Source organism: Artibeus jamaicensis, unplaced genomic scaffold, assembly GCF_021234435.1.
Source record: "Artibeus jamaicensis isolate MK-2021 breed Jamaican fruit bat unplaced genomic scaffold, CSHL_Jam_final contig_233, whole genome shotgun sequence".
Taxonomy (NCBI): domain Eukaryota; kingdom Metazoa; phylum Chordata; class Mammalia; order Chiroptera; family Phyllostomidae; genus Artibeus; species Artibeus jamaicensis.
In genome coordinates this window covers 59,267,808-59,285,626 of record NW_026521486.1, presented here as the reverse complement: position 1 = coordinate 59,285,626, position 17,819 = coordinate 59,267,808, and the positions used below count along the sequence as shown (strand labels likewise).

Sequence of the window (17,819 nt, the reverse complement as noted above, 5' to 3'; positions counted from 1 at the left end):
ATCTAAACTATTTCGATTGGGTTTCTAGAGATTTTATGAATGGACCTCAATTCTTCACCATCACTGTACTTCACCCATTGAGGACATGTACTATCAGTTCTCTCATACCTCAGATATGCCTTGCTCACATTATTTGTCTTTACCTGACATATCCTGCAATGTCCTTTGGAACCATCCAAAATTGACCTTGCCGTCAGGGCCCATTTCAGTTCTATCTCCACCCCTGAGCCTTTTCATTTCTTTATTGATTTTCCTTCTTAATACTAACAATAACAACCTGAACCACAGAGGACTAGGCTGAGGTTCACTATTTTATGATTCCCTATTAGCCTGTACAGTACTTGTTTTCCACAGTACTTTGAACGCTTGTTTAAGGCCTTACATTCCCTGCAAAACTGTAAACTCTATGAGAGCAGCGGGTAAAACAATGACTAACACATGATAGGAATTAAAATGTTAATGACAGGAGTACTGAATTATATACAATCTTGTATTTAGTATGATTTTATGTATGTGGTTTCTTCAACTAGCTACAAGTGCCTGAGCGAACCTAAGGACTTCTGTTGCATACAGCAAGGACACAGTTATGAGCATGTAGTAGATTCTTAATATGCAGTGCTTGTCCCAGTAAAAGGCAAGAAATCGGTCCCTTTATGAAAAAGTATAGGTCTTCTGCCCATCTTTAAGTGATATGTACCAAAAGTGTATTTTATTTATGTGACACCCACCTAGCAATTACCAGGTGCCAGGAACAGTGCTTCATAACACTGTTTTAAATCCTAATAAAGAACTTTATGAGTTAAACACTATTATTAATTCCATTTCACATGAATAAAACAAAATGGGTTAACTAACTTGCTCCAGTCACATTTTTAGGAAATGCCGGAGCTAGGATTTGAACTTAGGAAGTCTGGCCCCAGACTAGAGTCTTAACCACAATGCTTGTAACATAATACACAAATCAGTAAGCTATCTTAAACTGTCCTGGACCAATAATGAAAACCCAATGCAGCTTCGGAGATCACAATCATTAGACAATTTTTTCTTCACAGTATTTGAAGCTCTTTGTTATGTTCAAGTGTGTTTGTTACAACACCCATTCATAGAAATAGTAGTTGTTTAAGCCAATTTTTAACTTTACTTTAGTAAGACTTAAATGAAGTGAGATTTTAAAGATTTTAATGGAGTGAGACTAGCACGTAGTGGAGAGAACTGCTTTCAGAGCAAGACATGATGATCTACACAGACTTCAGCTGTGTGACTCTAGGAGCGTTATCTCAGCCTCTACACCCTGCCTTCCTTCTCTGTAAACTAAGTATAGTAACACCTACCTTGCAGGATTTCTCTGAGGATTATGATTCCTTATAGGACTAATATAGGTAAAGCCCTGGCTGATACATACTAGGTACTTCAGAAAGATTAAAATTAGAACTTACAAAAATTATTATAACTACACCTGGCTGCTGGAAATATTTTGTAGAAAATTTTCAGTATCATACCTTTATTACACAATTCAGGTTCTCAGAAAAGGAACATTTAAAATAAATGATTTTTCTTTGTAAGGTGGAGGGATGGTCTAGCACCGCTAGACGGGCAATACTAAAATTAGCTTCGCTAAATTAAAAAGAAATAGGGATGCTTGTAAAGCAAAAGAAATAATTGTAAGTGTCTAATCCACTAGAGGATTATGTTTTTGACCTGACCTAGAATTTTTTTTTAAGTTTAATGTTTTTTTGGCCTGGAATTTTAATACAAAGTTTTATATCTGCTTTCTTTCCTAATGACAGAGATCTCTCATAATGTCCTTCTGGGTATTTATTTTTTTCATTTTATATATTAATAGTTTCAACAAAGGTCTCAAAAACACACCTTTCTTATTCTATTTTATAAAGCTTCTTTCCAAATTAACAGCATATGTAACCCATCTTAAACATATTTAAATCATTACTTACTAAGTCTTTGTTAAACAGACTCAGTGATGTGGGGTATTACTAACGTGTTGAACTTACTGAGGATGAGAAAGCAAACACGAAGTATACTAAAGAAAAAGTGAATCATTTATCATATCTGAAAGGAAATTCTCAAAGTGGTTACGATATTGAGCTATACTGAGAAAACTAGCACTGCTAGGCCATAATTAAAAACCTAGAGTCATGCTGAGTGGTAACTGTAAAGCAAATTAAGGATCTATACAATCTCAGCTATAACTATGCACTTTTTGTGGAAAAACTATCCTTGGCCACAAAGAAAATCTGTGTTTGTGGCCAAGAGACTTTCATGATTATAATACATAACTGATACATCTCAACAACATAAAAATTGCAGGAGAAAGTGTAACAACAGCAGTATTACTTTCAAGAACTGCACTGGGAGCTAAAAAAGAAACTCACAAAATTAGATAAATATATCCAGTCTGACATAAACACCATATGGGTAACTGCATTAACAGACAGGAGTTGTATGTTTCATGTTAAAATTATGACACAGAAGTAGTAAAGGCTGGAAAGCAAATGCAATTTGCACAGTTGGATCTGAAGCCTCGTATTTTATTTTTTCTAAATAAAAAGAGTAAGTTTGTAATATTACAGCTTTGGAATTTTCCTCATATGTTGTAAACTTCATAGAAAGCAGAGTTGTTATATTGCAATAGTTTCCCAACTAATGGCATGATTTTTATCCTTCTTGCTTGTACTACTTATTGAATGTTAGTTTAAAATAAAACAATATAACTGAATTTTCTTTTTATCTGAGAGGCTAGAATCAATCAATCCAACAGTGTAATCAGAAATGTTTCAACTAAGCACATCTCTATCACTGTAAGCACCAAGTGCATGGACACCAAAGGTACCCCAGAAAGGCCTGGACAGGAGCACTGTAACAGTCTAGGTCTCTGTCAGGAGAACGCTGCTCTGTAACAGACACAGCGAGGCAGCTGAAAGACATGGGCAATGTGCTGCGTCAGGTCCTCTTATTTAGAAAACACAAGTCTAAATTAGCTCAAAGCATCTGCCTCCAAAAACAAACAAAAGACAAGAAAAACCACCCTAATGTAAACTGATTTTAAAGGCTCCCTTTTGAGAAAACGGCTATGAGCTCTCTATCCACATAACGGAAAGACATGATTATTCCAAGTTTAACTGCTGAATTCATCATACTCAGAGCAATCCCATCCTCAGTGTGCAGCCTCAGTGCTGAATCCTGTGGCTTCAAAAGACAGTAGGAGCTCTAGTCACAAATTACTTTACCTTGTTCAACTATTTTATAATGTCAGGGAGACTTCAACTTTGCAAAGAAAAGCAACAGTGGCTAAAGCAGAAGGTATTACCAGAGTTCCATTCAATAAGCAGTTGGCAGTGGTTCACCACCAACACGTGGTATCTCTTGAATAAGGTGCTGGTAAAATTAGAGGAAGAGCTTGAAGAAAAGAGGCAAAGAACGTGGGAGATGAATGAAAGGAGAAAATGAGAAAAAATAAGTAAACTTATAAAAATGAAGGTAAGATAAACATAAAAAACTTTTGAAGGAAGAAGGGAAACAAACTGATGGGATAACAAGAGAGAAAAATATGTAGTCAAAGGTCTGAATTAGGATATGTTAACATTTATCAAAAACGACTTGACCCACCATGGTCCTAGAACAGGAGTCCTCTTCTCTGGTTCCCCGCACGCCTCCTGCGCCTACCCTGGCCACCATTCAGCAACTGGTAGGAAGATAGCACTTAGTGGAGAGCAAAGGCTTCAATGAATACATGAAGGAACTAGGTGTGGGAAAGGCTCTGTGGAAAACGGGTGCCATGGCCAAACCAGACTGCATCACTACTTTTGACAGCAAAAACCTCACTGTAAAAACTGAGAGCACATTGAAAATGACACAGTTCTCATGTAACCTGGGAGAGAAGTTTGAAGAAACCACAGCTGATGGCAGAAAAACTCAGACCGTCTGCAACTCTGTAAATGGCACAGTGGTTCAACATCAGGAGTGGGATGGGAAGGAAAACCAGAGGCACACAGGGCGGAACTGAAGTGTCTGGCATCAAGGAGAGAGTTGGGGGGCAGCTTTCTCACACACAGAAAGGCAGGCAGAGGCCATCATCCCTTTTCTGAATCCTCCCCCAACAGAGCCAAAGAGCTGGCAGGTGGTGCCATATCTAAGATTTCATCAACCTGGCTAACAGTTTGCCCCACCCTGGAGATCCCCTGCAACTCTGTTGTACCTAGTCTCCCAGCTCACTCAAGCTGTTAACAGTGGTTTTTCCATATGAATAGCTGGTCTCAGCTCATGCTTCACAACTTTCTAAATCCTCTCAAAGAAACAACAGTTGGCTTCAGTGGGCTCCCAGCCCCTGTACCTCTTGCTGCATGGTCCCCTGCCTGGTACTAGGACCTTCGCAGCTTGACTTTGCCTGGAAAACTCCAAGCCCAGAACAAGTAGCAGCCATATCAGATTGATTTGTAGCTTAGGCAGGGTGGCCCCAGACAAAACACAGGTGGGGGCTGACCTTGCCCTGCACCACTCAGGAAACCTCAGAGCCTGTGCATCCAGTGGACAGCTACAGACCACATCAGAGCACCACCAACCTGCTCCTGCACAGCTAATCCTTTATAGAATCCTAAGGGTGCTCGTCAGATGTCATAGCCAGTCCTCGGAACTGACTGGCCTGGGTAAACCCCTCCCAATGACCTGCCAACAGCAATCAAGACTCAACTATAAGAGGAGGGTGTACTCAGCCCACACTAAGGATGCACCTTGAATAGCCAGCTTGGATGATAGGGGAGGCTGTGCCACTGGACCCTACAGGATACCTACTACATTAGGCCACACTACTCAGACAGGGAGTCATAGCAGCTCTACGTAATTGGTAGAAACAAACACAGGGAGGCTGCCAAAATGAGGAGACAAAGAAACATGGCCCGGTTGAAAAAACAGATTAAAACTCCAAAAAAATATAACTGAACAAAATGGAGATAAGCAATCTATCAGATGCAGAATTTAAAACACTGTTATAAGGATGCTCAAGGAACCTAGGGAGACCTCAACAGCATAAAAAAGAACGAGTCAGAAATAAAGGATTCAAATTGAAATAAAGAACAACTTACAGGGAAACAACAGTAGAGTGGATACAGCCAAGAATCAAATCAATGATTTGGAACATAAGGAAGTAAAAAACAACCAATCAGAGCAAGAAGAAAAAAGAATCCAAAAAAATGAGGATAATATAAGCAGCCTCTGAGATAACTCCAAGTGTTCCAACATCCACATCATAGGGGTTCCAGAAGGAGAGGAGAAAGAGCAAAAAAATAAATAAATAAATAAAACTGGAAATCTATATGAAAAAATAATGAAAGAAAATTTCCCTAATTTAGTGAAGGAAATAGACATTCAAGTCCAGGATGTACAGAGTCCCCCAAACAAGATGGATTCAAGAGACCCACTCTGAGACACATCATAATTAAAATGCCAAAAGTTAAAGAATTTTAAAAACAGCATGAGAAATGTGGAGAGCTACCTACAAAGGAGCTCCCATAAGACTTCGAGCTGATTTCTCAAAAGAAACTTTGCAGGCAAGAAGAGATTGGAAAGAAGTATCCCAAGTGATGAAAAGCAAGGACCTGCAACTCAGATTTCTCTATCCAGCAAAACTATCATTTAGAATGGAGGGGCAGATAAATTGCTTCCCAGACAAGGTAAAGCTAAAGGAGCTCATCATCACCAAGCCATTATTACATGAAATGCCAAAGGGACTCATTTAAGAAAAAGAAGGTCAAAACTATGAACATTAAAATGGCAAGAAATACATAACTATCAACAACCGAATCTCAGAAATAAACTATGCAAACAAGCAGAACAGAAACAGAATCACAAATATGGAGAACATTGGGATGGTCACCAGTGGGGAGGGGCAGTCTGGGGCAATGAGGGAAAAGGTGAATGGATTAATAAGTACAGAGTGACAGTTACAGAATGGCTGAGGGTATGTTAAGAGTAAGTACAGAAAATGGAGTTATCAAACAACTTACATGTATAAACCAGGGAAAGGAACCAAAGATGGGGGGATCACTGGAGGGGGTGGGGGGTGCTGGGTGGAGGGGGGCAATGGGGGAAATTGGGATAAGCATAATAGCATACTCAATAAAAAATAAATACTTAAGAAAAAACAACTTGAACACTTAAGTATGTCATGAAACCAATTCTAAAATCAAACTATGTCTTTTTTCTCCAAGAATTTTGTGAGAACTCACTATCATGTTTTAAAGATTAGAAAACAAAGCCTCTGAAAAGTTAACATGCCTAAAGTTAAATAAGATGCTAAGCCTCTGCTCCTCACTGCCTCACAATTACTTAAGATTAATAAGAACAATTACATTTACAGGACTAACTTCATGCTCCTTTAAAAAAGCCAATATTGCCAGTGCATTCAAAATTACTAGATATGTAATGAATTGATATTTAACTCCTCTGAAATACTTTTTATATAAATTAAGATACAAAGACATTATAAACTTTTTCCCCAATCTATAAATACTTTTCATTCACATTTAGCACCAGTGTACTTGCCAGAGATACAAAAATTGTAATTCAAGTGCTTCTGAAGTATTAACCATTTTCCCATAACATATAAATTGGTAACACACCATGTGCTTCTATGAACTCTCCTTCCTTCATTCTACAAATAGAAAATTTTTTAAAACAGCAAAAGTCACTGTAATAGTGTAGATAAATGCAACTGAAAACCACTAAGTATACATAAAAGGTGGCACTTTACACAAGATCAGCATATCTACTAATGCTAAAACAACAAACCTATTTAAGTAGAAATCTAAAGAACATACAAGGTAATGCTTTCAGGAGACCATTTTTGTCCACAGCTGTGGCAGTTTTCTATTAAAAAAAAACAACAGAAATTCACAATATTCTTGGTCTGGACATTGATTCATTCCAGGGGCTTCTAAATCTCCACTACTGATTTCTTCAGCAATCGCAGGTAGGTAGCTCTCCAAAAGTATTCTGCCTTCGTCAGACAGACTTCACCTACAGCAGTCCATTTTTGAGAATCTGGTCACCCATTTAAATTATTCTACACTTCATAAGAACATATTAGTCATAATAATAACTACACTGTCTTTCATTAACACAAATGTAATTAATACTTTCGAGTTGTTTTCTAATATTATTCAATAATTTATACTGTTTCATTCTTAGTTTCTCAACTAATACTAGCCAAATGTTTACCTGGGACCAGTGGTACCAATTTTACCTGTCACCCATTGTGACAATGAACAAAATACTCTAAATTTAGAAGACAAATAACTTAGTTGTTTTGTTATCAGCTTGTTACAGAATTATGTATATGCTATTCTTAAAAAAAAACATTTATTTTTTGAGAGGGGAAAGGAGGGAGAAAGGGACAGCAACATGATTGGTTGCCTCTCACACGCCTCCGACCAGGCACATGGCCCGTAAGCCAGGCATGTGCCCTGACCAGGAATCAAACCAGTGACTCTTAGCTTGCCAGATGACACCCAACCCACTGAGCCAAGCCGGTCAGGGAAGTACACATATGGTATTCTTCAGAATAAAATATATATGCATAATTGTCCACCTTTCCCTTCTGTGTAACATACAATTTAAGGAATATAGCAAGAGTTGAATCAATAATCATATAGGAGAAAAAAGGTAAGAAACCATATGGCAGTTAATGAAAGCAAGTGAACATCGGTTCTCTCTAAAGCAGACTTTCATGCATTTCCTTTTCCTTTTGGCACCTAAACAGGCTCCTAATAAGTAAATAGGCTCCTAATACAGTAAAACTAATAAAACAGTAACACTGATTACAAAGAAGTACTAAATAAGACACTACAAAATGACCTATTCTTTTCCTTTTTGGCAGTGGTAGCATTTAAAAAACCCTTAAAAGTAAGCTATTCTTCCCTGGCTGGGTAGCTCACTTGGTTAGAGCATCATCCTGACATGCCAAGGTTGCAGGTTTGATCCCCATCAGGAAACATAAAACAATCAACCAATGAATGCATAAATAGCTGGAACAACAAATCTCTCTCCTTCTCTTCCTTCCTCTCTCTCCCTAAAATCAATAAACTTAAAAAATGCCTTTAAAACAAAGAAAAGCTATTCCAAGTTAAAATTTTTAGTTTGTTTCCTTTGTAATTTAATAGAAAAGGAGTTCAATCCAATTGTTAGCAAATGTTCTGTTGTCTAGCAATCTATATACCAGAAGGGACCCCAAAACCTGGTATTTATTTATAAAAAATTATGTATTTATTCTTATATGCTTAAATTTCAGTCACCTTCAAAGTACTCTCCATTTGATGCAATATACCTACCAAGGTTTTCCTACTACTCAAAACAGTTTTTGAACTTGTTGACTTTGATGCCTTCAGTGCTTCTGCCAGCTTTTTGCTTCATCTCTTTGTTGCACATTAGCAAAATATTTCACTTTATGGGGAAACAATAGAAAAGTTGCCAGGGGTGAAATTGGGTGAATAGTGAGGGTGGAGCATGGAAGGTCATGACATTTTTGGTCAAAAACTGAACACTCAGCGTGGTGTGCGCAGGTGCACTCATAATAATCCACCATGAATGGGCAAATGTGTGTCTTCAAAAAACAATTCACTGAAGCCCGACACAGCCTCTCACAACACTGCCAGCTGGTACACTGATACAGATGGGTTCCTGTAACACTCACCTAGTGGAGGAATCCTGTACTACAAGGGGCCCAGCTCCAGAAGATAATTCTGGGTCTTTTTGTGGGGTGGTCCTTCTTCATATCAGATAGGCACTATTAGTGACAAAAGGTATTATGTGGAGGCTTAAAAGTTATGCCTAAAGGACATTATTACTACTGTTTTGTGGACTAAGCAGAGTCTCAATTGTCCTTCAAAATGATTTTAGCTTGGGCAGCTTCCTTTTTTAATCTCCTACTATGTGGTAATTTCTCAGAGCCCAGTTCTTCTAGTCACTAAAGAACTCAATTCATATCAATAAGACAAGGGCAACGTGTTAACCTCCCAGGTATCAGGATATTTTAGAAGATGTACCCTAGAAGACTGCTTGACTCAAGGGAATAAATTATCAGTAGTGAGAGATATTCTAGGAGGAAAAACCTGTCAAATTATACCACCAAGCGGGTGGCCCACTTTGCTTGTCATTAAGACTGCCGCTGATTACTATGTTATATGGTATTTATACATTCACCAAATTTATGTATTGAGCTGTAGGGTATGGTCCTGGTATTGAAAGCTAATACAATATCAGTAAAGCACTCCATTTATATAAATCTATGTACACATCTTTGACTCACATTCAACTTCCACTAGAGTATAATACTAATTGCAACTGATCTGCTATGTCTCAAGAATAGACATATTTTTTCTTTATCTGAATTCTTGGCAGTATTTTTAACATGTTACTGAACTGGTATACTACCCTTATTATTCTATTTGAATGCTTTATCAGTGATATGCAAATTTTTCTAATTTCCAATTTAACATTACCAAATATAGTAAGTAAACGAAATACACGGTTTGGGGCAACTATTCTTCACAACTTTAAGAAAAATGCTAAACACAGAATCTAGGAAATCACATATTTTACGTGAAACTATAAAATAGAAATTCATTAATTCGTGTAAAAAAGTACTATCCCCTCAAAAAAAGATCCAACCATGTGTTTACAGATAATAGAGCAAATTATCACACAACTACAATAGCCTCAAAGTTTTATCTCATTCATTATTTAATTCTAATATCCTCTCATAGTTTTATAAATATGCTGGAGAGGCCTTATTATTAAAATCAAAGGCCTCCCAGCACACTAAAATGATGAGACCATCATGATTTTTATAAAAAATAATTATTTTAAATGTCCTTGAGTCTTACATAAGTGATTATGAAAATTTAACTCAGAATAAAAATATAATAGCATAATCCATAAGATAGAAAATACAGTAAGCTAGGTCAGTTTTTTTAAGGACCAGTTAAGTCAATGTACTCAGGAGCAATTTTCTTCTTCACTAGGGCAGGAAAGTGAAACAAAATTAGCATTTTCCTCCATAACAGAAAGTTTACTGTACTTCTAAATGCTTATCTATCTCCAAAAATACTTCTCATTGTTTTAGAATACATACACACTTTATATCTGTGGGTTAGCATAGTTATTTTTCTTCTTGAGAAAACACTACAAAATGAAGCACTGAAATGAACAAAACCTTACAAGTAAAATTTTTGGAAATCTGAAATCATTTTGCCTGATTCATAATTCAAAGGTAGTGATAAATGTTTAGTTAGTGGGGAAAACCAGAAGAAATATAAAATATGAAAGTCTTAAAATCCAGACAGCAAATATAAAAACAGACTTATGTAAAAGCTGGGAAAGATATTTAAAGAAATGAGGTATGATGGAATCATAGTGCTACAATATATCTTAGTGTATTAAGTTAACAACCTGTACTTCAAAGGTGCAAAATCAGCAAATCATAAATTATTTGCTGCTATATTTACATAGCCTTTCGGGTCAGATGTAGTCACTAGCAACTACATTTAAAATAGTCATTAAGGTAACTGAATGATCATATGGTAAACACATGTGCCGCTGAAGAAGGCAAAGTATAAGTAAAAGTGTAAGCAAACAACTTTATATTAATAATAAATACAGCATTAAGCATTTAACATTATCAGTATTTTAAAATTTTAAATAATAAATGCAACTATTTTATACAGAACTGTACCATTTATTATACACACATGTATATCAGTTCCTTTTGTTTACAAAGGCTGGTTATAGATAATATGGAATGTTACAGTACCATCTTGCATAAAATTTTATTACACTTTTGTATTTGAAAAAGGGCACAAAAACACCAGCCTAATAAATCTGACTGAATGAAATATCTTTTCTTTCTTTTTAAAAAGTACATCATTAACACATACACCACAAACTGTACATAAGCTCACTTTTAAATCACCAGTTGAAGATACGGTAGCAAGTATGTTGTAGTAGTAACTATCCCTCTCGTCAGTTCAGTTTATTAAAGGCATATACTGATACTCATTCAGAAACCTTTGTTGATAAGCTTATAATATGAATTACTGAACTCAGGTAAGTGCAGTTTAAAGGAGGCCAACAACAGCTGCCAAGAATTATTTGTAGTAAGAAATGTCTTCCCACAGAAGACTCGCTGAGGAGCAAACATTCGTTAGATATCTTCTTTAAATTTATTGTAGCTGGTCAGGATTCTCCATTCTGAACTTTGGATGCTGGTGGCTGCATGAAATCCTTAAAGGGAACTAGTGCCTCTTTAAGTGCAGAGCAGACTTCTGAAGATGAGCAGGTGATGCATTCTACTAGGGTTGGGTATAAGGCAATTACTTGTGCCCAAGTATTTCCATCAACTGTAATGCAAAAAGTATAAAAATCTCAAAAATGTGGATTAAATATCAGAGGTAATCTAATTAACATAAACACAATCCTTTAAATTCAATGTAAAGAAAAAGATTCTAAATTATATGGAGACTCCACAATCTTTTTTAATCTCTAGAGAATTTCCTGCAATATTTGATAAAATATGGTCAGTGGGCAGATACATCAATACCAACAAATCTGTTACATTTTAAATAACACTGCAATTTTTGAAGGCCTTGGAAGCTAACTCAAGTAACTTAGATAATTCAAACCTTAGTCATTTTCAATATAACTGCCAGAGAATATAGTACACATTTCAAGAACAATTAGGAAACAGTTCATTTTTATGTAGTTATGTAATAAATATAAGCATATTAAACGATTTTCCCTGTAATGTCCTTGATACTAATTTTAATTTAAATGACCACAGAGATTCATTCTTGTGCTGTGTGATAATCTTTGATGTGTCTCATTAGACTTAAGCTGTAGTGTGGAGGGACTATCATGAACAACTAGTACAGCTGAATGATATTTAGAGAATGGACAAAACTGTTATATCCCAATTAGTCTGTAATTTCCTTATATTCTGAGATCGCATATTGTACTTCTATTTTCCTGTAAGTATTGTACATATTATTGACAGTGTAATAATAAAACATGATACTACATTTTTCTTATGTATATGACACTATGGAACAACTCTAAGTTTGGAACACAATATAGCATGAAAGCAAAAATAGTATACTGTGCTTAATGAGCTTTGATTTTATTTTTCCCGCCAGCTTACTGAGTGTCTAAAAACCTTTCTCAAATAAGGCAGTGCTGGGTATCCCTAATCAAGTCATGTAATTTCTGTTTATATCAACTTCTACTATAGAATAAAGGAATGTAAACCAGTGTTCTTAAAGTGACTTCTTAAAAAATTTATGGTTAAGTAAGTTTGGCAAATGTCCATATTGGGGATTCATAATTCACATGAATTTATTAAAGGCTTATAGTAAAAGAATAGCTCTAACTTTATCTAGCCAGGGTTTCCAAACTTAATTTGATTATGAAATTTTTTTCATTCAATACCTACTGACATAATTGATCACCATTAATATTCATTCCTTAGTACATATCCTGGGAAATGCTGACCTGTTAATTTCATCCCTTTTCTACCCAAACAGGAGCTTCCTTGGAGTAGGGGTGACAGGAAGAAAAAGGGAGTGGTACTGATGTGTATTAATGAGGGAGGGGATATCAAGCCAAAGCTGTTCTGATTTCATTTGCTTTATATGTTGGGAATCCATGTCAGATTTCATTTATAAAAAATTTTTGCTGCTTAATAGGAAACAAACAAAATATTTAATAACCACTGGTCAAAAAATTGTTACACAGTCTGCTCTAGCTGCCTTCTGTGAAACTTTCCATTACTAATTTAACAAAAGATTGCATAGAGAGGATTCTAAGGAAATGGCAGAGTGGGAATTACCAGAAATCTGTCACTGACAGGATCTGTTTGATGTGACTAATGAATGGAACTCTGAAATCTACTGAGGGCTTGCAACTTCTAGAGGAAGACTTGACCAGTTATTGCAGTTAATTTTGGTCAGTGTTAGCTCTCAGCGCAGTGTCCGCTACCCAGCCCTCTCCCCAGCCATGTGGCCGGCAGCTGCACACGTGTTCCTGAAGCACCTTGCCCACAGCTTCCAGGAGACCAATGTGGATGAAAAGGACCACCCCCCCATCCTCCAAATACCATGATTTCTGTGCTCTGACGGCTGCTTCTGATCACAGAGATACAGACACAGAGACTTCAACAACAAAAAAACCAAGTAACTCAATTAAAAAATGGACTTGAAATGACATTTCTACAAAGGAGATATATAAATGGCCAATAAAGCACATAAACAGATGCTTGACATCACCAATCATCAGGGAAATGCAAATCAAAACTATAATGAGATACCACATTATACTCATTAGAATTGCTATAAAAAAACAGAAAAAAACAACTGTTGGTAAGAATACGAAGAATTTGGACCCTTATTCATTGTTGGTGGAAATAACAAATGGGATAGTCACTGTGGAAAACAGTGTATCCTGGTTCCTCAAAAAATAAAAAATAGAATTATCATATAACCTAGCAATTCCACTTCTGGATATATATATACATATATATATATACACATACATACATATATATATACACATACCCAAAAGAATCAAAAGCAGGGTCTTCACGAGATATCTGTGCACATGTTTATAGCAGTATTATTCACAACAGCCAAAGCAAGGAAGCAACCCAAGTGTCCACCAATGGATGAATGAATAAGGAAAATGCAGGGGGGCGGGTGTGTACATATATACAATGTAATATTATTCAGCCTTAAAAAGGAAGAAAATTCTGCAATTGCTACAGTATAGATGAACCTTCATGGCATTATGCTAAGTGAAATAAGCCAGTCACAAAAAAACTAATAATGTATGACTCAACTTATATGAGACTCAGAGTCGTTAAAATTATTGAGACAGAAAGTAAAGTGGTCACTGCCAGATGGGAACAGGGAATGGGGAGTTACTGTTTAATAAGTACGGAGTTTCAGTCAAGATAAAACGAGTTAGAGATGGATAGTGCTGATGGTTGCACAACATTATGAATGTATTTATACCAGTAAACACTACATTTAATAATGGTTAAGATGATAAACTTGATGTGTATCTTACACAGTAAAAAACTGTGAGGAAAAAAGACTGCACAGATTGAAACCTATCTAGATTGTCCCAATGGTTCACTATAGGAAAATATAGAAATACATCATTTTAGATAATATCTTAAACTCTAGAGAAGCTGCTCAAATTTTTTAAATTAAAATATTAAAAAAACTCACCATAGATACTGGTGGGTGCTTTGGACTTAACTATCAAAACAAAAATGAAAAAGCGGTAGGTATTGATATGAAAGCTTCTTCTTGGTATTTTATGAAGTGAAAAAAAGTCCTGAATAGTAGGTATAATATGGGGCACATTCATATGTATTAAAAACTAGGGGCATATTGAAGCATATTTTTGTATTTATATAATAAACTTAAGGAAGGATCCAAAAACTAATAAAAATGGTTGCCTATGGTGAGATCAGACATAGAATAGGGGAAAGATCTTAAGACTTTCAAAATTTTTCCTTCTATATCTTTTCATATTTTTGAAACGTGTATGTTTCCTCCCTACTCAAATTTTTAAAGAAAGATCAACTAAAAATAAGTCCAACAAATGCATCCTCTTCCAGTAGAAAACCCTAAAACAAATAACCAATGTGCTAAACAGATGTTGGTTTTACACTGGTTCCAACCCTGTAGCCATCCTCCTGAATTCATTTTGAGCTAGTTATGAGCAGTCCAACATATTTCTGCTGAGAAGGCCTGGCTTTGGCTAAGTTATTTTCTTTTTTTTCTGTTTCTTAATGAAGCTTATCATACATTTTTATATGTTGTTATATCATCTTCATCATTTATGGTTACATTTAAATTAAGTTTTCAATTCATATGCCTAGAGGCATAATTCAAACTCTCTTAAACCATTTTTAACATTAATAACTGCGGTGCCCTATCCATGGCCCATTGACTTTGTTAAAAAAAATAAAAATAAAAAAAGTTGCTGAGTCTTCTTTCCTTCCCTTTTCTTCCTTTATACAAATTCTCATTACATTCTTGACAACTGTCTAAAGAGCATACAAAACAATGAAAGTACTGTTCACTGAAATATACTGGTTATATTTAACACATCTATAGCAATAACATAGGAAATAGAGAATTTCCTGCTTATGGAAATTAAGTATAATATATTTTCAATAATCAAATTGTATCTTGTAATCTAATAAAGATTTTACTAATTTCTAGAAAGTCAATGCATGGTTTCCCTCTCTAAAAAATCAACCAGAATTTTTTTTGTAAGAATTCAAATTTGAGGGGAGAGGGGAGGGAATTTCAGGGGGGAAAGGGGCGGGATTTAGAGGAACTAGTATAAAGGACACATGGACAACAGCTAAGGGGGGTGGGAATGGGAGGGAGGTGGGGAGCACGGGGCAGGGGATGTGGGCTGGGATGGGAGTAAAAGACAGAAAACTGTACTTGAAAAATAATTAAATAAAAATGAAAAAAAAAAAAGAATTCAAATTTGAAATTGATGTGATGAATTCAGGACATTGCTCCAGGATTTTTCTTAGAAATTCCATCCTTCCATTTGGGTTGAATAAATATAAGTCTATTGCCTCTTACAATTTCATATCACACTCACCCTTTCTAGGCCAAAGTTACCAATGGATAGATTTTAAAAACAGAAGATTTTATATTTATTTTAATTATATAAAAATTGACAGAAACAAGTAACTTGTGATTCACTTATTAAGAACTTCCTTTTTTCTTGGGTATTAACAGAAATGCTGCTTAAAGTGCCAGTAAGCCAAGGTGCCAAAATGTGTATCAATACACTTCCTTATTTAACAAAGTCTGCTTGTATAAAGAAGTCAGCTGAATCAGTGTGTTTAGTGACACAACTGACTTATATTTTGGCGCTAGCTGTTCACCTTGTCCTGGATCAGTACCAGACTCTTAGGATCAGTGGCTGGTCCAACAAACCAGTTGTAGAGGATTTTTTAAAAATTAATTTTACTGATTATCCATTACAGTTGTTCTGTTTCCCCCCTTCATTCTCTTCCACCCTGCACCCCTCCCCCACCATTCCCTCCTTTAGTTTATGACCACGTGTCTCAAGTTCTTTAGAGTCTATATTTCCCATACTATTCTTGCCCTCCCCCCTATCTATTGTAGAGGATTTAAAATACTACAATAAAACATGGTCCAAAAAGCCTCTTAAAAACTTTTCAATTTAAGGGTAGTGAATCATGTACAACTGTAATACAAATAGGGTGCTTTAAGACAAGGGTACATATAAAAGAGCTAGGAATTCAACAAAAAGAGAAATCATTTAACTTTAAGGATTAAAAACAGGTTCAAAAGTGGAGTAATGCCCTGGCTGGTGTAGCTCAGTGGATTGAGCCCAGGCCTGTGAACCACATGATTGCGGTTCGATTCCCAGTCAGGGCGCACGGCTGGGTTGCAGGCCAGTTCCTGGCAGGGGACTCACAAGAGGCAACCATACATTGATACTTCTCTCCCCCTCTCCTTCCCTTCCCCTCTAAAAGATACATAAATATTAAAAAAAAATTTTTAAAGTGGAGTAATATTTGAATTGGGTGGATGTAGGCAGAAGAATGAAATAAGCAAAGGGCTGGGAATACCTGGGCATTCAGAATTTCCCACTAGTCCTTATGTACCCTACTGGGAGAATGGGGCACATGAGATCTGGTGGGAAATCAAGCATTAATTAAGAATGGGGTCAGACAGTACTCTTCACACATTTGGTAGGTAATGGTAGGTAAAAACAGATATTTTTGGTTTATTTTCCAAAAATGAGAAAATGAATGGTCAGATACATTTTTGGAAAAATCATTTCTGGCAATAGTGTGAAGAATAGATTGGATAGGAACGAGTAACAGAAAAAGAAAATAAATGAGAAAGGGCTATAAAATGATTCATAGTTAGTTATACAGTTTATCTCTACACAGTAAATCAGTACAAATATGGAATGAAAGCATACCCCACCTTAGAAAATAAAGTGTCCATGCAACATCCTGAATTCAGACCAATTTATTTTTAAAATAAAGAAGCTAAAACATTACAAGTTAATTTTACTTAATTTACATCTTTTTTTTTTTTTTTTTTTAGATTTTATTTGCTTTTAGAGAGAGGGGAAAGGAGGGAGAAATAGAGAGACAGAAACATCAATGTATGAGAGATACATTGACAGTTGCCTCTCTCAGGCCCCCAACTGGGGACCTGGTTGGCAACCCTGTGCCCTAAACAGAAACGGAACCAGCAACCTTTTGGTTCACAGGCCTGAATTCAATCCATTGAGCCACACCAGCCAGAGCACTTTACTGACGTCTTAATGGACTTGATTCTTAGCTGTCATAAGGACTAGAAAAAAAGTCTAAAAGCTGTCATTCTCCTAAAATTCAGTTAACTTAATAATAACATAAAAGTACATCACAAATTGAACATAAGTGTTATAAGTTTAGAATAACTGTTTTCTAAACACTTACCATTCTCAGGCTGAGTTTTCTTAAGTGAGTCAATGAGAGTACTGACTGCTTTTAAAACAAATATGATTTCAGTTACTTGTTGCCTAAAAAAGAAATAGGATATTATTCCCATCAAGATTTTAAGGTATGCCACATGTGTTTTTTTACTGTGTTTATACATATAGATGGACTTTGGGAAAAACAGAGTGTAATGCAAACTTAATGTGAGTTTTAATTTCTTATAAAAGAAAAATAATTTTATTAACATACATACTTTAATGTA

At 35.8% G+C, this 17,819-nt stretch overlaps 1 protein-coding gene across 6 annotated transcripts in view; it reads right to left on the bottom strand.

Moving 5' to 3' along the window:
• Positions 1–10,723: 10,723 nt before the first annotated feature.
• MON2 (MON2 homolog, regulator of endosome-to-Golgi trafficking) overlaps positions 10,724–17,819 on the bottom strand; it is a 117,797-nt gene continuing 110,701 nt past the window's right edge. For all 6 annotated transcript variants that reach the window (XM_037140296.2, XM_037140297.2, XM_037140298.2 and 3 more), the window contains 2 exons: positions 17,558–17,640; positions 10,724–11,405 (listed from right to left, as the gene is read on the bottom strand). In XM_037140296.2, the coding sequence (XP_036996191.1) occupies positions 11,242–11,405; positions 17,558–17,640 (247 nt within the window). In that variant the 3' untranslated portion in view covers positions 10,724–11,241. The remainder of the gene's footprint in view (positions 11,406–17,557; positions 17,641–17,819) is intronic.